Source organism: Helianthus annuus, chromosome 7, assembly GCF_002127325.2.
Source record: "Helianthus annuus cultivar XRQ/B chromosome 7, HanXRQr2.0-SUNRISE, whole genome shotgun sequence".
NCBI classification, from domain to species: Eukaryota; Viridiplantae; Streptophyta; class Magnoliopsida; order Asterales; family Asteraceae; genus Helianthus; species Helianthus annuus.
In genome coordinates, this window is record NC_035439.2 from 23,758,851 (window position 1) to 23,779,250 (window position 20,400).

At 32.5% G+C, this 20,400-nt stretch overlaps 2 protein-coding genes across 2 annotated transcripts; one reads left to right on the forward strand and one right to left on the reverse strand.

The window, feature by feature from the left end:
• The first annotated feature begins 621 nt into the window (after nucleotides 1-621).
• LOC110886528 (potassium channel KAT3) lies at nucleotides 622-15,600 on the forward strand. Its single transcript, XM_022134340.2, has 13 exons — nucleotides 622-869; nucleotides 11,152-11,367; nucleotides 11,570-11,731; nucleotides 11,822-11,879; nucleotides 11,984-12,301; nucleotides 12,444-12,683; nucleotides 12,776-12,874; nucleotides 12,953-12,985; nucleotides 13,586-13,771; nucleotides 13,915-13,992; nucleotides 14,711-14,777; nucleotides 15,093-15,239; nucleotides 15,329-15,600. The coding sequence occupies exons 1-13, from the start codon at nucleotides 682-684 to the stop codon at nucleotides 15,430-15,432; spliced, it is 1,896 nt and encodes a 631-aa protein (XP_021990032.1). The 5' UTR covers nucleotides 622-681; the 3' UTR covers nucleotides 15,433-15,600.
• On the reverse strand, nucleotides 13,128-19,480 carry LOC110886529. The gene is made up of 4 exons (XM_022134341.2): nucleotides 19,326-19,480; nucleotides 17,725-17,776; nucleotides 17,322-17,485; nucleotides 13,128-13,367 (listed from the first exon to the last, which is right to left on the reverse strand). The coding sequence occupies exons 1-3, from the start codon at nucleotides 19,417-19,419 to the stop codon at nucleotides 17,329-17,331; spliced, it is 303 nt and encodes a 100-aa protein (XP_021990033.1). The 5' UTR covers nucleotides 19,420-19,480; the 3' UTR covers nucleotides 13,128-13,367; nucleotides 17,322-17,328.
• Between the last annotated feature and the right edge of the window lie 920 nt (nucleotides 19,481-20,400).

Consider the following 20,400-nt stretch of genomic DNA (forward strand, 5'->3'; position numbering starts at 1 on the left):
GTGGCAGCCGGCAGTATGGTTTCCCGAGAGAACGCCAAAGCCAAACTCTGAAGGCAGCGTGGGACGGTTAAGGCAACATATTATGACCGGAACGAGGCAACAAGACTCTTCAATTTAGAGGAATGCAGTACCCTAATGCAACAAAGTCGCTGTTAAAAAAAAATTAATAAGGAAAACCTTCAAATGGTCTCACAGATGTAATATGTTAAAAGATTTTTTTCTCATTGAGGCCAGAAACAAGCACTCATCTCCTGCTATATCACAGAAATAATGTGGCCTTCATAGTTTGAGACCTAATGAGTCATTGTATCTCTATATGGATATGTATTGGGTTGTAATTTATTTATAAAAAAAAATCACTGCTGTTAAAAAAACAAAACAACAATAATTTAATTTTCTATTTGGCATACAAAGTCAAATCATCCAATGGCCAATATCACTCAATTTAAATCTCCTAGGATTATAACAATTTAATAACACGTTAGTATAATAAATAAAATTTTGTATTTATTAAAAGAAAGTCAAGCCCTATCAACATTATCTTTGTTTAATCTAAAAGGATAATAGAATAAATTAGTACAAACCTCAATGTCTCAATTGCTAGTTGAACCCAAACCATTAAACTAAACAATCATAAATAAAAGTTTAGATCTCATCTCTCTCTCTCTAGACTGATCGGAGATGAGAGAAATGTCATCGGAAACCCGATCTCCGGTGCCTTTGCTGTACCGGAGACATTCGAGTGAGAAGATCATGAACAACTTGGCATCGGTTTCGAGTAGTCTGTTGCCGGCTTTTGGAACTGTTGTGGGAGGAGATTCACCTCCCCTTAGGAAATATGTCATTGCACCTTATGATCGCCGGTACCGGTAAGTATCTCCATACAAGTTATAGTCTTTGCATGTCTCAAAGTTGTACATTACCCATCAAAATGTGTACATATTGCATGTCAAACATAGAAACCTCCTTAATTATATCATGTAATCTTCAACTTTTTCTTGTTTTCCCCTCTATTTTGTGTCTTGTGTGAGAGATACAAATTTCACACCTTTGATCACGGGTGTTAAGAGAGTGGTTCTCAAGATTCGCTTATTAAAATATTAAATCGCGCAAAGCTTAAACGGGTTCGAGCTCAAGCTCAAACTTAAACTTAAACTGTAATTCATTTAGTAAATGAGTTCGATCTCAGGTTTCACATACCGAGTTTGTGTAGCCTTGAAGGTCTAAACAAGTATACTATTGAATTATAGAGTTAATTGCCAAAATCGTCCCTGAGGTTTGGGCAGGTCTGCCATTTTCATCCAAAATGACACTTTTGTACCAAATTGCCCCCAACGTTTGTAACTTTTTGTCATTTTCATCCAAACCACTAACTTAGTTTATTTTTTCTGTTAAGTTGAGGATATTTGGATGAAACTCGCAAATATAAAACCACAGGGACGATTTTGGCAATTTACTCAAACTCTTTTAAATTTCTTTTATTTAATTAATTTTGTTACATATATAACAAAAAAAGAATATACATGCAATTTTTATATGAAAAAAATAATAGCTTTGCCACATAATTTTTATAAATTTTCATCCAACCACTAACTAAGTTAATTTTTCTATTAAGGCGAAGGATTTTATAAACTAAAACATAAATTAATTTCTAATCTTTTATATAGATCAGTTTTATAAAAATAAAATCTACTTAAACCTCTAAATTTTATAAAACTAAAATGCTGGTGACCTTATTGAAAAATGTCAAATAAAAAATCTTATCATATGTACCAAGTTTGTAAGTCATCTACTACTCTTTTAAATTCGCTCCTAAGGAAAAACAGAAGCCAGTGCCCCCTCCCCCTCTATCAAACAACGTATCTTTACCAAACCTTAAAATTACCCACCAAATTGTAATTATAATGCTATAAACCAAAAGTTTCTTTACTCAAGCCACTCAGAATAAGTATTAGTTAGTTACCATCATAATCTTAATTAAATAAATATTTTATTTCTACCAACATATTTCCTAGGTGCTCAACACATTTAAAAAATATGTAACGTTTTACAATTTTTTTCTATCTATACAACTTATAAATACTAAAAGTTGTAATCGATTGTTATGTGTTGCACACCAATGACGTTTTCTCTTTATAAAATTGATTTATATAAAGAAGCTGTAAATTAACTTCTGTCTTAATTTATAAAATTTAAAACATCCTTCACCTTAACAGAAAAAATAAACTGAGTTAGTGATTTGGATGAAAATTTATAAAAATTATGTGACAAACCTATTAAATTATTTTTCTAAAAACTCCATGTATATTCTTTTTTTATTATATATGTAACAAAAATAATTAAATAAAAGAAATTAAAAGGGGTTTGAGTAAATTGCCAAAATCATCCCTGTGGTTTTATAGTTTCTAGTTTCATCCAAATATCCTCAACTTAATAGAAAAAATAAACTAAGTTACTGGTTTGGATGGAAATGGCAAAAAGTTACAAACGTTGGGGGCAATTTGGTACAAAAGTGTCATTTTGGACGAAAATGACAAACGTGTCCAAACCTCATGGACGATTTTGCCAATTAACTCTGAATTATATAATATATGTCTATTTAACACAATAGATAAATGCGTGTATATATATATATATATATATATATATATATATATATATATATATATATATATATATAGGGAGAGGATCATGAGAAAACTAGATATAAATGAGAAAACTAGAAAACTAACTAAAATCCACTAAAAAAGAGGGGGAGTGAGACTTTAATGAAGAATGGGGGACTTTTAATGAAGGAGGGGTAAAATTGGAAAAAAAAATATATATAACTTTTTAAACATTTCTCATTTGTCCATACGTTATCATTTTAAAACAAAAATGGCACCATAAGATCACAAATTTTCTTATCTTTCATTCAAGTATATTCGAGCATATTTTTTATGACATAAAAAAAGATTTATGGTGTCGTCTTGTTTTCAACACTATTATTATAGTAGTGCACATGTGCAATATAACATGTACTACAATTGCATTACATGCTTAAAATTAGTTTTTTGAGTCAAGTTTAGCTTTTAGGGTTAGTTTTTTTGGAGGTTTAGGATTAGGATTAGGTTTTTGGGTGTGGGGGGAGGGGGGGTTTAGGTTTTTTTCGGGTTTATGTTTAGGGTTTAGTTTTAGGTTTTTGGGTGGAGGGGGGGTGGAGGGGTTTAGGTTTTTGGGGGGTGGGGGGGGGTGTTTAGGTTTTTGAGGGGTGTCGGTGGGGGGTGGGTTAAGTGGTTTAGGCTTTCCGTATTAGTGCACATGTGCAGTACGCCAAATTTTTTTTTTTTTTTTTTTTGAAAATTTTTTTCCATACATAAAAAGTAGCGATTTTTCTTTAAAAATTGTAAAAAAAAAAAATTGGTATTTTTTTAGGTATTTTTTAGTTAATTTTTTGGTTTTCTCATTTAAACTAGTTTTCTCATGATCCATCCCCTATATATATATATATATATACACACACATAGGGTTAGATTTATTTGTGAACATATATATAAGGTTAGATTCATTTGTGAACAATCCCTTTGTAGTAAACTGTGTGAACTAATCCTAGCCCTTGATTATCAATACATAAGTGTAATCAATGGACATGATTCAGGATTGATGATGAAAATATACTAGTGTATTTTACGATTTGATGATGTAAATCAAAGGCTAGGATTTTAGCTAACCTAAACAAGTTTGGGTAGGTTTTACGTCGAACTTATGAACACCTTTATCTAAATGGGTCGGTCAATCTAGCGTATTTTTTTATTTATTAAATTTCTTCCATGAGCATAGCATGTCAAAACTTATACAAGTTCGTTATTTATGCCAACGCTTCAAAACAAAAAGATAAATGATAATTTAAGCATATTCTTATACATGTTTGTAGTTTTGTTGTAAATTAATAATCTTAGATTGTAATATGTAAAATTAAAAGAAATAATTTTTTTAAATAAACCAATCGTGTCCAACCAAAAATCAAAATTACTACAATAACGTCTCGCTTGCGGTATGCGCATATAATGTATATATGTGTGGGCGCTCGGGGTCAAAAGTGAAAGTGCACTAATTTTTTAACGTTATTTTACTAATTTCGTGAAAATAATGTTAAAAGAGGGGGATGGTTAATCATACATCATGTGGTGGCGTTGATAGCCGAAAGACAAGGGAGTTCATGCACTAATTAGCCTTTGTCTCAATTGTCGAGTGTTATGTCCTTTATGTCGAAGGCTTGATACAAAACTACCATCGAGCCGGGGGTCTCACTGGAAGCAACCTCTCTATTCCTATGGGGTAGAGGTAAGGCTGTCTATATCTTACCATCCTTAGACCCTACCTTAGCTTTGCTATTGATGAGATTTACCGAGTATGATGATGATGACGCCGACGACTACTTTATTATACAATCTTAAATTATCTTATTTATTAGTATAGTTTATTTTATTAAGAATAGTTGAAGTTGACAATTATAAACATTTGGCCCTTTTTTCTAAAAAAAACTTTACTAGTTATATATTTACCTAATATACACAGGCACGAGTGTGTGTCGCACATATATTCCTAGAGGTTTTATGAAAAAGCCAAATAAAAGATATTATAGTTTTATGAAACATTCTAACGTGTCTGTTAGCTATAAAGTTAGTTTTAACAGTATTTTGTATGTATTTTAAAAGAAAAAACTACAACGCACAGCAAAAGAAAAAGTATCATGGGAGCCACGTTTGGAAAAATAATAATAAAAAAAAGAAAAAAAAAACCTTAAACTCATCGAACTTGGCGAATGCATAATAACCATTTGATCGATCTGCTATCCGTGATCCCGGCCTTAATCATGGCTTTAAAAAAGTTACAAAACCTTGATCATTTTATGTTATTTTTATATATTTCCATCGAATTATTGGAAATATTTTATTTTATTTTATTTTAGTCATACAAAACCTTGATCATTTTATGTTATTTTTATATATTTCCATTGAATTATTGGAAGTATTTTATTTTATTTTGGTCAACGAACAATAAAGACAATAAAAATAAATATAAAAGATGAAATGCAATTATGTGATTAAGATTGGTCCAAAAGAAATTAGCCACCCCCAATTCAATCATAAACAGTGGCTAAACCAAAAGTCACTAAACATAAGACAAATCTGAAGTCCAGTGAAACTTTTTGTTAAATGACCACAAAATTAAATTAAAGAAAATGAATTTGTAAGAGTGAAGGGTGTGGTCGGTATAATTAATCGGTAAACACCTTTACCGAATAGGTAAACCAATGCCATCAACCATTTTACCGAACAAGGGGGAGCAATACGGTGAACCTTCACCGATTCTATGAAGGTGAAGGAAATGGGGAGAGAGAGGGTGTGTGGTGGGGTCCAATTCTTCTCAACCAATTACACATTTTTTCTTTTTTTAAATAGTTTACCTAAACTCCATTAGGTAAACCACCGCCAACGTTTTTGAGCATTAGGTAAACAAAATATAGGTGAATTGATGTGGTACTGTCTGATTGGGTGAATGATGAGTTTACCTATTCCAAATGTTTAACCACTCCCTTCAACCTAAGTATAAAAGACTAAAAGGTAACCATATGTTATTTAAGTTAGACAAGTGTCACCAAGGTAACTTTGGAAAATGTTATGCTCAAATGTTTGAGTAAACTGCTAAAATCGTCCCTGTGGTTTGACTCAAATTGCTAGATCAGTCCAAAATCAACTTTTTTTGCTAAAACAGTCACTGAGCCTAGTTTCTGTTGCTATTTCAGTCCAATAAATTAACACAGTTAGAACCTCCGTTAATGAATGGGTAAAACTGCTAAATTCGTCCCTGAGGTTTGATTCAAGTTGCTATATCAGTCCAAAATCAAGTTTTTTGAATTTGTTAATTATAAACTTATTTAGGTATATAATTTTTCTAGACTTGCATTAATTTTTTGAATTTGTTAATTATAAACTTATTTAGATTATAAACTTATTTAGGTATATAATTTTTCTAGACTTGCATTAATTTTTTGAATTTGTTAATTATAAACTTATTTAGATTATAAACTTATTTAGGTATATAAATCATTAATATCACAAGAGAAAAAATTCTTTTGTTAGTTATTTTGAAAAATTATTTGTTAGTTATTTTGATTATTATTATTAGTATTATTATTATTATTATTATCATTAAATGTTTACTAATTATATACTTAAGTATTTAAATAAGATAATACTTAATTTAATTTAAATAAAATTAGTTTTAAAAATATAAATGTAGCTTTTTTGAAGAGCGTAATTTAACCGGCCCAGCCTTAAATACTGATTTTATTTTGATGTTGTTGTTGTTGTTGTTACCATGTAAATATTTAGTATTTATTTAAGGATTTAAATAAGACAACTGTTAATTTAAACAATATTTAGTTATGAAAAATACAAACATTATATGTAAATTTAAATGTTAAGAAATTAACATAATTTTTATTTGTTTTTATTTAAATAGTAATATTTAATGTTTAATATTTATCAATTATTTTAATTTAATATTTGTATTATAAAGTTCTTTTATTCATTTTTTCTACTTAATTAAGTGGTTTCTTATTTAATAATACTTATCATTCAGGTGAGGTCGGACAACATGTCGTGCCAGAACAAGTCTCATAAAAAGGATTATTTTGGTTTGAGTCAAAACGGGTTCGGGTCAAACCAGTGTTTAAGACAGGTCAAATAAAATTGCGCTCTCCAAAAGAGCTACATTCTGTTTATATTTTTATAACTAAACACAAATTTAAATTATATATTTAGGGTAGACTTGTAATTTATCTTAAATTTTAAGACATTTAAGAAAATATATAATGCATTTGGTACAAGTATTGATGCATTAAGAAGCTGTCATTTACCATTTTTTTTCTCTTGTGATATTAATGATTTATTCAACGAACATAAATATAACTGGACCCGCCTTAAATAAGTTTATAATCTTGTGATATTAATGATTTATATACCTAAATAAGTTTATAATCTACATAAGTTTATAATTAACAAATTCAAAAAATTAATGCAAGTCTAGAAAAATTATATACCTAAATAAGTTTATAATCTACATAAGTTTATAATTAACAAATTCAAAAAATTAATGCAAGTCTAGAAAAATTATATACCTAAATAAGTTTATAATTAACAAATTCAAAAAACTTGATTTTGGACTGATCTAGCAACTTGAATCAAACCTCAGGGACGAATTTAGTAGTTTTACCCATTCATTAACGGAGGTTCTAACGGTGTTAATTTATTGGACTGAAATAGCAACAGAAACTAGGCTCAGGGACTGTTTTAGCAAAAAAAGTTGATTTTGGACTGATCTAGCAATTTGAGTCAAACCTCAGGGATGATTTTAGCAGTTTACTCCAAATGTTTTCATGATCATGATCATGTATAAAAAAAATTCTTGTACGAAGTGTAGGCGACAAGTTCAATCATTGATCTCCCAGGATCAATGATTCAAAATTAGGCAATGGCATTTTCGTAAGTATAAGGTTAAAACAATTGAAGAAACAAATAAAGAAAGGGTATCTGGTCCTTTCTCACTTGAACTATTTTACCCCCTGATTTTCAAACGGTTATAACTTTTTCATACGTTAATATTTTTTTTTTAAATTACACCGTATTAACGAGCATTTCATTTTATTTAATTCGAGCAGTCTATTACTATAGCTTTCTTAAAAAAAATACATGATTTTGAATACTCATTACGTGATGTGATTTTGAATACCCAGCACATGACTGCTTGATTTCAAATACCGATTACGTGATTACGTGATTTCTTTATACAATGTAAAACTACAATAAGTGATTACGTAATTACGTAACAATAGTTGATTATGTATTATTAAGTGACTACGTGATTTTGAATACTCATTTCGTGATTAAGTGATTTCATTATAGTATTTTATGTGAAGCATACCGAGTGATTACGTTATAAGCATAATTGTAATAAGGATCTATATTGAAAGTGTAATCACGTAATGGTCTATGTTGAATGCGCAATCACGTTATCGGTATTCAAAATCACGTAATGGACTAATGAGTATTCAAAATTCTGTAATTTTTTAAGAAAACTATATCAATAGACTGCTCGAATTAAAGAGAATGAAATGCTCGTTAATATGGTGTAATTCTTTTAAAAAAAATATTAACATATGAAAAAGTTATAGCTGTTTGAAAATCAAGAAGGGAATTGTTCTTTTGATAAATGACTAAATTACCCTCGCTCCCAATTACAATTGTCATTGCGTATGCTTTGTACGATCTTGTACACTCTAGGTGAGCATCTAATTATATGTTGGTGAACCTAAACATTTTATTATTTTATATTGACCTTCACCATATATAAGTGTTTTCATACTCATTTATATTTATAGAGAGACATGAGATAGATGTTTGGATATTAGATATTGGTCAACGTATATATACATGAGATAGATGTTTGGATAAAAATAAATTTCGGCCGACTCATCCAACCCCTAGGCCGACCCTGAGTGGCAATGTACAACTAATCGATATACAAACATACATGTTATCAAAGCTATATAACAATTCTTTTTTTTTCATGTTTTTAATCATAAATTTACATTACCCTTTTTATTATTCTAATATAATAATAATAATAGTATAATGTAATCATAGGTACATAGAGACGTACCCATACCAAAAAAATTTAGTGTTATATATACGTGTATTTCGACATCACACCCGTAGAAATTTCAACATCGAACCCGTAGAAAAAGCCAAAATTTAGTTATAGTCAATCGATCGTTCGTCCCTCGAAAATTTCCGAACCCGTAGGAAAAAAATCCTGGCTACGCCACTGAATGTAATACTTTATGAACTTCCGAATACATAATACCGTCCCAACAATATTAGTTTAATATCGGTATTCATTTTTTATCCTTCAGTTACCAATAAAGTAATGAATCAAACTAGTACCGATTGAAAGCCTGCCGTGAACATGTTTATTTTTTTCCTTGACACTCCAACATAGATTTTGTTGAAAATAAAGTCTTATTGACAATTAAGTATCTTTTTAGTGTGTCTGTTTTTATCTGCGTCTTTTATTTTTTTTCGAAATCGAGTTACAAATATAAAGTACAAGTAATCGAACATACAAACATACACGTTATCAAAGCTACCCCACTTTTCGTTTTTTTTTTTTTTTTTTTGAGTTAATTACAGTTTTCGTCCCGTGATTTGTCAAAAATCACTATTTCAGTCCATTAGTTTAAAAATTGCGATTTCAGTCCTTGTGGTTTCACTTTCATAACCATTTCAGTCCACCTCGTAACCATTTCAGTCCCTGTACTAACAGAATAAATGGATTGAAATGGTTACGAAAGTGAAACCACAGGGACTGAAACGGTTACGAAAGTGAAACCACAGGGACTGAAATCACAATTTTTAAACTAATGGACTGAAATAGTGATTTTTGACAAACCACAGGGACAAAAACAGTAATTAACTCTTTTTTTTGTATACATCGACGCCGTTTATCCTTTTCCTTATTTTAATCATATGATGATGTAATGCTTTATAAAATTCCAAATGTACGGTACCGTCCCAATAATACCAGCATGAATACCATTATTCGTTTTTCTCTTTATGTTGCTATACCAAGTGCCTGTATCATACCTATACTGTAACGAACTGAACTGGTATCGACCGAAAACCTGTTGTGAACATGTTTATTTTTCTTCCTCGACACTGATATGAATTTCGTTGAAGACATAATTATATTAAAAATTAGACAAAAGATCAAATACAAATACCCTTATCATACAAAACGTACGAATATGGTGAAAAGGTAAAAAAACGCGGTGGTATTTTCGTAATTATTTACTCGTAGAGTATTTATCAAAATTGCCCTGCAAATGATCTTGTAGGATAATTTTGTAAAATGTTCTTGTAGGGTAATTTTGATCTTGTAGAGTATCATAATTACTCCACAAATAATCTTGTACAGTAATTTTGATCTTGTAAGATAATTTTGATGTTATAAGGTAATTTTGTAGATTATCATAATTACTCTATAAGTGTATCAAAAATCAAAATCAAGTTTCAAAATTACCCTACAAGAACTTTTTACAAAATTACCCTACAAGAGCATTTTTAGAGTAATTTTGATAATAACCCTACGAGCAAATAATTACGAAAATGTCACCACGTTTTTTTTTTCATATCTTTCGTACTTTTGTATGATAAGTCTGTTTGCACGTGAACTTAACTCTTACAAATTAAGCAACTAGTTTTGGCATCGTGACTTATCTTAGTATGGTTAATGTTTGGGTCTGTTGGTTGAGAAAGAATATGTAGACACCTGTGTTAGGAGTCTGTAACTAGGTTAGAGATTTCATAAATGGATGCAGGTGGTGGCCAAACCAGAGCAACGCCTTCTACAATGGCACCCCTACGTCATAGCAATTCGATCAAACTATGGAGGGAAGTGAATAACAGAGTTTAGGAAACTGATTTGGTTATAGAGGAAATTTCTAATCGAAGTAGAAGGAAGGTGGTTGTGAAATTTAACAAATGTTTCATGGCACTGATTGTTTGATCAGAACATTAAAAAGATTGCCAAGTATAAAAACCATTCCTACAAATCAGTCTATGGTTTCAAATCTTCGTTTACATAGATTCAGCAGCACTAAGTATGTAATTACAGAAGGGCATGTAGCCAATGGCATCAAGGTGTTAATCCTCTGGTGGTTCAGGGTTATAGTCCTGTAGTGAAGGCGTGGTGTGAACATTGGTGCAGATTTAATAGTAGATTTAGTGAGTGCGTGAGTTATTTGTAGTTAAGATACTAGTATGTTAACGAGAATGAATACATCGATACATTTTTTCTTTAACAAAAGTGCTTTCCTAAATAAATATCTAGTTCCATTGTTTCATTATATCTTATTTCTCAATACACAAATTAGAAAGAATTACCCACTCTTCCAACGTAAATTACTAGTGTTGGTCAGATTCTGAACCAAACTGAACTGAGAATTGATTATTATTGAAAAAGCTTAGTATGGTGGTTTGGTTTGTAGGTTCACAAATGTATGTAGGTGTCTATTAACTAGGTTCTTGATTTCATAAATGGATGCAGGTGGTGGCAAGCATTTCTAGTGCTATTGGTTATATACTCAGCATGGTCATCCCCCTTTGAGCTAGCTTTCAAGAAGGTGGCTACAGGATCTCTCCTCTATGTCGATTTGGTTGTTGACTTCTTTTTTGCTACTGATATCATCGTAACTTTCTTCGTCGCGTATTTGGATAAATCAACATATCTGCTTGTTGATGAGCACAAGAAGATAGCCACAAGGTATCTATTTCTTGGTCCATGCCGTTTATTTATGAATGGACCGATATGGACTGTGTAGCTAAAATGGTTTGAAAGTCACCCCAAGTCTAGTTTAAGGCATACGATTATCGTAACAATATTGTGTTTATAATCATAATTAAAGCAATAATCTGGTTTAAAAAAATAATAAAAATGGACGATTTCTACTTGGTGTGTGTTTCAGGTATGTCACACATATGATGTTCCCTATGGATGTGGCATCAACACTGCCATTTCAAACGATATACCGAATTTTGACCGGAAAGCTGCACCGTGGGGATGTTTTTGGGTTTCTTAACTTGTTAAGGCTTTGGCGGCTAAGGCGTGTTAGCGAGCTATTCTCAAGGTACAGACAACAAAAAAACTTATTTTTTTGTCATAAATTTAGTATGTTTGGAACAAAAGTTCACCTAACGGGGATTTGTTTTCTGAACAGACTAGAGAAAGATACACGCTTCAGCTACTTCATGACAAGAACCATCAAACTAATATGTGTTAGTACTACGTTTACTTGACCTATAACCGAACCCATCCGTTTATATGTACACGGGTCAAGATTACCATGTCTAGACTAACTTTATGATTTGGATTACCACAGGTAACGCTTTTTGCAGTGCACTCAGCTGCCTGCTTTTACTACTGGATAGCCGCTCATCATCATATCTCACAAGATACATGGATTGGATCTATAATTGAAAACTTTGAGGATAGAAGCATTTGGCTTGGATATACGTATTCGATGTATTGGTCAATTGTGACGCTTACAACAGTCGGCTATGGAGACTTGCATGCAGTAAATACAGGGGAGAAGGTGTTCAATATCTTCTACATGCTGTTCAACATCGGTCTCACTTCTTATCTAATTGGAAACATGACCAATCTAATCGTCCATGGTGCTGTCAGAACTTTTATCATGGTAAGTTTTTGTTTTCCTAATGCTAATGGGTTACGTTGTGGCAATGAAGACCCTTTACTTTTAAACGGGTGGGTTTCCGTTATGTAGAATCCTCAACATAAAACATGTCAAATGAGTCTAATCCACTTTTTCCTACTAATAGAGAGATTCGATCAATGAGATTTTAAGATACGCAAGCAAAAACAGACTTCCAGAAGGGTTGAAACAGCAGATGTTAGCTCACATGCAACTCAAGTTCAAGACAGCTGAGCTACAGCAAGAAGAAGTTCTGGAGGACCTACCTAAGGCGATTAGATCTAGCATTGCCCAGCATCTATTCCGAAAAACCGTCGAGAAGACTTATCTATTTAAAGGCATCTCAGAAGACCTTAGCAGACAATTGGTACAATCTGTTTGTTGTACAGTACAACCATCAAAGCACTGGACAGTGATTAATTCTCTATAACACACATCTATTGCGGTTTCTGTTTGCAGGTTGTAGACTTGAAAGCAGAATATTTCCCACCCAAGGTTGAAGTTATACTACAAAACGAGATACCAACAGATTTCTATATTATAGTATCTGGAGGAATGGTACATAATCTTTCCCAACTCAAATTCATACTTAACGTAGTGTATCTATCTTGAATTCTAATAACCTATGAATTCCAGGAGGTGATGATACACAAAAATGGAACGGATCAGGTATGTATGTATGTAGTTTTCTTAATTCTTATTGGGCACATGAAGATAGAAATCTGCAGATATGCACTCTTAACAATTTCATGTGCATACATTTCCAAAATACCAGCATATGTATATATAATAATAATCAGACGCGCAGAAGTTGCAGAACACAACAAGAGATTAATGCAATTAACTTGGTAGTAACCCTTTTCAACAAGATTGTAAATGTAACGAACCTAATATTTTCTTATTGAATCGAAAACCTAGCTGATCTAATGTATAATTCTTCAGCACAACAAAGGTTTCAAATTTTTTACATACCTCAAAAGCCATATAGATCCAATGGTTGATATTCTTCAGCAAGATCAAACGTCCTTCGCATGACAGTGTATAAACAAGTCTGCAATGGGTATCGATACATTCAATGATAAAGCTCTAAATAGAACCCATTGTGCTGGAACAATATAGCAGCATCATGTCTAATATAGTGATGTCTATGATGCATAACAAAATAACAAATAGCAAGAAATGGATCAAAAACTGATAAAATTTAAAAAGGATAAAAAGAGGGTGTATTTGATCCTACAACATTAAGCAAGATCCGTTTTTATGTTTCAGTGCTTGATCAAACTAGGCCCAATGGATATGTTTGGAGAAATTGGGGTGTTTTTCAACATCCCCCAACCTTTCACAGTGAGAAGCAGGAAACTTTCACAGGTGGTCCGAATTAGCCATCATCGTTTTAAGCAACTGGTGCAGTCGCTTGATGAAGATAAAAAGAGAATAATGATCAACTTCACAGAGGTTGTGAATTAACACTTGCTAAGATATATCTCTAGATTGAAACTATAGAACTATTAATAAATCTGAAGTTCTGAACTACTTAAAATGAAGATGCAGTTCTTAAAGTGCCTAATTCTTTTTAAATCTGACATGTTTATTCTCAGTATCTTAAGGAATTAAAGAAGGAGGTGCAAGATGAAATGCCATTCTTGGCAGAGCTTCTTTTGGACTTGAATATGGAGGTAATTACTAATGTTCAACACAGTTGCTTCATATTTTAGTTCACAGTGCAATTCAGTGTAAATATATTTAGAATGCTAAATATATTTTACACATGTGTAAATACAACAAATTTACACATGGGAAAATGGCAAACTTACACGTGTGTAAATTTTCTTTATTTACGAATACATGTAAATTTAAATATGTAGATTTAATTTCTAATATTGTATTCGAACAATAATGATAAGTATAAAAGAAAATTTTGAATTTGAATTGTTTTCTACCAGGTTCTTGCGGTTTTTTCATTATGGTTCTCGCAATATTTAGCGTTCTCCTTTAAACCCTCCCCTGTACATATATAGGGTGAGGATCCGTTAGGAACTACCATTTAGGTCGAGAACCCGAGAACTAGTGTGAACACAAAGAAAACTACCTAAAAAAGCTTAAAAAACACACAATTTTTGTTTCCATTAAAATCACGCCTTTTATTAATAAAAAAAAAACATATTTATTAATGTATTTGGGGGGTGGTGTTTAGGTTTTTAGGTGGTGGGGGTGGGCATTTATTTATTTATTATTGTTTTGGTTTATTTTGTTTGTGTTCACACTAGTTCTCGGGTTCTCTACCTAAATGCTAGGTCTCGCATGAACCCTACCCTATGTAAATATATATATATATATATATATATATATATACACACACTTAAACTAACAGGTCTCTCTGTATCCTCATTGCAGCAAACCACACCAGTTAACGAATCAGAAAACCGTGAACCATCCAATTATACTCAAGAAGATAGAGAAGGTTAGTGATCTACTGATCTTCAATAAAGTTCAGAAATAAAGATGTATGACTGTATGAGACCTTTGAACTTTCTAAGAAGATTCACCAGCACAATAGGGTGGCTGAAGCCTGAAACTAGCTTAACAAGCAGTTGAATGATAAATACTTGTATAACCAGGCTCTAATAGTAATACCACAGAATATCAAAACCCAAACAATTTTTGCCTTATTTCTACACTAAATTGTGTGTGCCTTAAGTAGATGTCCCAGTTTCATTAGCTTTTCATTTTCCAATAGACTATATAATCTTATAAAACTTAATGCTACAATTTGCAGGAACACCCACATCTGTGCTCATAAACACATTACCCATGAGGGTGGTAATCCATGGTTATCATCCACATGAGGGAACGACAGATAGCAAAAGGACAGGAAAACTTGTCCATCTGCCAGACTCAGTAGAAGACCTTCTGAACTTAGCAGGTAAACTTTTTAAAGCGAACATGATGGATTTCCATTTTGAAAAAAATAACTTTCTTCAGTTTTTATAACGGAGTTATGCTGTCATGCAGAGAAGAAGTTCGGGAAAAGAGGAACTACAGTTCTCTTGGCTGATGGGTCTCAAGTGGAAGATCTTAATGCTTTAAGAGAGAATGACCACCTGTTTATATCTTGAATACATGAAAATATAATTTTTAAGTGTTTTTTCAGATAAAGAAGTTGCTTTTAACTTCTACAATGTAATATATACAAATCCAAATGCAATATTTTCTTGTAAAAATTGAAATATTGTCGTGAATTGTTATCAAACTCACTATTAATGTATTATTATGTTGTGGTGATCTATGCAGTTAATGCGGTAAAATATTGGATATCGGTCAAGGACCGATATTTGAAATATAGGTTATCTCGGTGAGATATCGGTAATTTTAATATAATGCAGAATTCATATATATAGCAATTTAATACCAATAATTCAGTGATATATCAGTGATATATCGGTCAGATATCGGTGATATATCGGTTATATCGGTCAAACATCGGTGATATATCGGTCAATATCGTCGATAATATCGGTACCAATATTTTGACCGATATTTGACACCGACATTTTACTAAAGGACCGATATGACCAATATAACCGATATATCACCCATATTAACTGCATAGGTGGCGATTTTAATTAAATTCCAAGTATAAATAAACGTCAAATGAGGACTAAAATGAAGAAAATTTGAAATTAGTAGAAGTTGAAAAGGATAAATTGAGGGGCCAAAAGTGTGAAGTGGCCATATTATTATAAACTCTGCACAAAAAGAGTTCAAATTGTTGACCAACTTAGTCAAAGTTGGTTTAAACATGTTTAATATACATCCACCAGCATTCAGGGATCAAAATTTGTTGTAGGTGGTAAACTCAAATTTGACGAGTTTAGTAACAAACGTGTTGGTTTGAGAAATAGCGATTCTATGAGATTTGAGTATAAACTCACTCAAAGTGGCAAGACATGGCTAAATGGATATAATATAAAATAAAGTGGTGGATAGAAATGTGTACATAAGACCCTATTTGATTAATTAGAGCGTATAATAGCCTAATTGTGTGGTGCGGTGCCATGTAATGTAAGTGCACAGACTTTACAAACGGGATATGCAAGAACATATGTGATTTTGTATCAGATTCTGTAACTAACTGGTTTTATGATGATCTCGTTTAAATGTATCATGCATTCATGCTAGTTATAGACTTATAGCTTTGCTAGTTATTGTGCTTCGTTAAAAAGTAGTCGACGTATTGGTGGTAAATGTGTAAGTGGTCTTGTTGTACATGCTAGAATATCCTAGTTAAGTTGTCTAATATTTTTTGTATGGAATTAGGATGTACACCCTCAAGTGCATATGGGATATTTCCCTAAATGGTAAACTAGTTGGGACGCTAAATCCTTGCGTACTAAACATGTTCGGATTTTAGTCCTTAGGTGGCAATAAGACTTTCAAAAAAATCACGAAGAAACACAATTGGGATGTCGAACTTCCTAAATGGAAACATTTTTGGACAAATTCCTAAATGGAAAGTTAAAGTGAGATGTAAATTCCTCAAGGAAATACATATAAGATGTTGTTAAGTCTTTAAAAAAGTAATATATGTTATACAAAATGGTATAAAATTTTAGGTGATACGTATAATATCGAATTTATACAGGATGTTGTGTGCAAATAAGTATGTAGGATGTTGTGTGCAAATAAGTATGCAGAATATAAAATCAAATGACTACATAATCCATCATCATCATACTCAGTAAATCCCACCAATAGCAAAGCTAAGGTAGGGTCTGAGGAGGGTAAGACCCGTAGGAATAGAGAGGCCGCTTCCAGTTTGCATCAAGCCTTGGACATAAGGCACATAACACTCGGCAACAATCGGGACAAAGGCCGATTAGTGCATGTGCCCCTTGTCTTTCGGTTATCAACGCCACCACTACATAATCTAGTGAGCCTTAAACACATTTTTCACAAGTTTATCTTCATGAAAGATTAAAAGAAGTTTTCAAAGTAAAAGTTTTACCAGAACTCTAGTTATTCTCTCTGTTGTTCAGCATGTCTAAAACAGAGTAAGCTGCTTTCTGGAATCGCTCTTTGTCTTCCTCTAAAGTTCTTTTTCTCTCAAGAGCTGAGTCTTTGCATTTCTCAATGTCTTCTATTATACCACCCGAGCTTTGATCAATTTCACTGTGTATAAAAAGAATTATGCACAAAGATCAGGAAAAGAATAATATAAGTAACATACACTAATGAACGAAAGCCACCAGAGTCTGAGCAGGGGTGTTGAAGAGATAACAAGAGCCACCACATAATATACATCATTCTTGGCAAGAAGCATTTTCACGATCCCAAAACTAATTGACTAGCTTTAGAGTTTAGACCATTACTATAACGTTATTATCTGTTTCCTAACGTTGTTTACTCACCTAATCATCTTAAGCATATTCTCCATTCCAGTCTGCACTTGCTGCGAAAGCTCTGCAATTGCATAAGAATGTTCAAGTTCTTAACTGTGACGGAAACAAAACCATTCAAATTAACGGATATAAAGCTGCCACATACATGAAGGGGATACAATTTGATGAGTTTCATTACTAAGATGAAAGAATCAAAACTGTGGCACTCTTAACAATTTTAATTCCTTGATGTGCTATCATTTGGCATAAAACTATGTAACTAAACAAAGTTATTTGTATCGTCATTAACTAAACTAAACCAGCTCACCTCTTTCCTTTAGCTACCATGAGAATTAGACACCAAATCAGTAATCACATTTATGAATTTTAATCTATTCACTTAAAGTTAAAGAAAAACTAAGGCTAGAGTACACCATTAACAGAATAACACCTTCAATCAAAAATACAAAGTAATGAAAAGCATAATACAATAAGTTCACCGTTGATTTATGATGGATGTTTAGCTCTCATCCAGTTTATATGTTAAGTTTATCGGTTTAATTAATTATGTGATGGTGCTCCTTATTAAGCATGAGTTAAATATATAGACATGTATGGATACAGAGCTAACATTAGGCGTAAAACAGTAATTATTGGCTGGTTCAGAGATCAAAAATCTGATAACTGACAATGCTACCATATCATCCAAACACAAAATATACTTCTGAGAAACAGAACATTGTAATGTATCCAACTTAATTCCAGTTTTCAAATAAAGAGATCCAACAGAAAGTGCTGAATGGGGCGTTTAGTCAAGCATTACAGCTTGAGTAACGCAAACAATCGTAACAGTCCAGTACATCAAAAGTCAAAACCCTAGCACAGCAAGGCACTCTCTAATCACATGGACTGTATCAAAACTTCTTCGCAATCTCTAAATCTAAGAAAAAAACAATAAGTTTACCTATACCATTCCACACCAATTGAATTAGCATCCACAAGAATGCCTTTTAATTTCATCAGAATTGTAACGAAAACTGATCTAAACTTCCGCTAGGTTAAATAATTCCTAGCTAGAATCAGGCAATCAGCACTCAGTGCAGATGATTCTCATATAGTAAACCGTACGGCAACGCGTTCTCGGAATTCATTATAGCACGCACGGAACTACTCTACTTTAACAAAATTCTACAACATCTAGTATGTGTAACAAACCAGAACATTGTCACAGAACATTTTATACATTCAGATACATGAAATTGCAAATAAAATAGGTTCAAAACATACAAATTGATCTAAAAGTTCCGCTAGGTTAAATAATACCTAACTAGAATCAGGCAATCAGCATTCAGTGCAGGTAATTCTCGTATAATAAACCGTACAGCACGGCGTTCTCGAAATTCATTATCGCACACAAAAAACTTACGCTACGTTAACTGAAGCATACAAGATCTAGTGTCTGTAGCTAACCAGAACATTGTTACGGAACATTTTATGCAGTCAGATACATGAAATTGCAGATAAAATAGGTTCAAAACATACAAATTAATTCGAACATACGTTCGCTTCGAACGAAATTACTGATGATTGATTTACATGTGCGTGTTGATATAGTGAGTGAGTGAGATTACCGTAGATGACGGAGGAGAGAGGAGAGTGGCCGTCGGAAAGGGGAAGAAGTTGCGGGTTATCGGTGGGAGAAGACCGCGGTGAAGAAGACGCCATTAGAGCTCGGGAAGAAAATGAAGTTATATGAGCATGTCAAGCATTTATATGTGATGTGTAACTGTGTAACAACCAAATTTTTAACTGAAATAAAATAGAGGGAGTTAAATTGTAGGGCTTTAAGACCATGCGTAATGGTTAAACATTATAATGCCCCCTCCATGGGGCGTTTTACGCCATGTGGCAGCCCAGTCAGCAAGGGGCATTATACCATAAAATGGTGTAGTGGGGCATTATTCAAATAATGCCCATGCAATCATTTCCCAATTATTTTTTTTAATTTAAAACATAAAAAAATACAATACTAAAAAATTAAAAACAGAACTTAAAAATAAAGAAAATAAAAATACAGAAAATAAAAAACAGAAAGTAAAATACAGAAAATTAAAAAAATACAATACTAAAAAATTACTTTAGGGCCTAATGTTTCAAAACAGAAAATAATAAAGTTTAAAAGTATAGGGGCCTAAGTGTCAATATCAAAGTTTAAAAAAAAAACCTTTCTTCTTCTTCTTCATGCCCTTCTTCTTCCCTTCTGCAAACCCAGAAAATCCGGCCAAAAATCCGGCCAAAAAATCCGGCCACAACCCCATCTCTCTCTCTAAACCCACATGTCCTCAATTGATTGGGCATTCAAACCATTGTTCAGCGTTTTAATAAACACGCCGGAGCCATTTTTTTTCAAAAAAAACGCCCGGAAACGCCCCATGTAATGGGGGTTCCGGCGTTATCCGGCGTTTTTTTGCAATTTTTTTTAAAAAAAACGCCCCGTTACGGGGGGTCTAACATCGAGCTCGGCTCGAACTCAATTCATAGGAAGCAAATGAACCGTTGGTTACATGGTGATGGTGTGGTCCTTTTCTTTTTCATTCTTGTTTTTCTTCTGACAACACCATGTTTATACTGACTTCTTTCTTCCCCTCCTTATCTTATATTTCCTTTACCAGGTGAGCCAGCCAGCTCCCCCGATTTGACATCTTC

What these genes read in the sequence shown, in the direction of transcription:
- LOC110886528 (XM_022134340.2), top strand. Translation starts at nt 682, where the DNA reads ATGAGAGAAATGTCATCGGAAACCCGATCTCCGGTGCCTTTGCTGTAC. An exon ending in TAATGATCAACTTCACAGAG is followed by an intron (nt 13,772 to 13,914) that starts GTTGTGAATTAA and finishes GTTTATTCTCAG; the next exon opens with TATCTTAAGGAATTAAAGAA. An exon ending in TACTCAAGAAGATAGAGAAG is followed by an intron (nt 14,778 to 15,092) that starts GTTAGTGATCTA and finishes TACAATTTGCAG; the next exon opens with GAACACCCACATCTGTGCTC.
- LOC110886529 (XM_022134341.2), bottom strand. Translation starts at nt 19,419, where the DNA reads ATGGCGTCTTCTTCACCGCGGTCTTCTCCCACCGATAACCCGCAACTT. An exon ending in TCTCTCCTCCGTCATCTACG is followed by an intron (nt 17,777 to 19,325) that starts GTAATCTCACTC and finishes ATGCAATTGCAG; the next exon opens with AGCTTTCGCAGCAAGTGCAG. An exon ending in AATATGCTTAAGATGATTAG is followed by an intron (nt 17,486 to 17,724) that starts GTGAGTAAACAA and finishes TTTTATACACAG; the next exon opens with TGAAATTGATCAAAGCTCGG.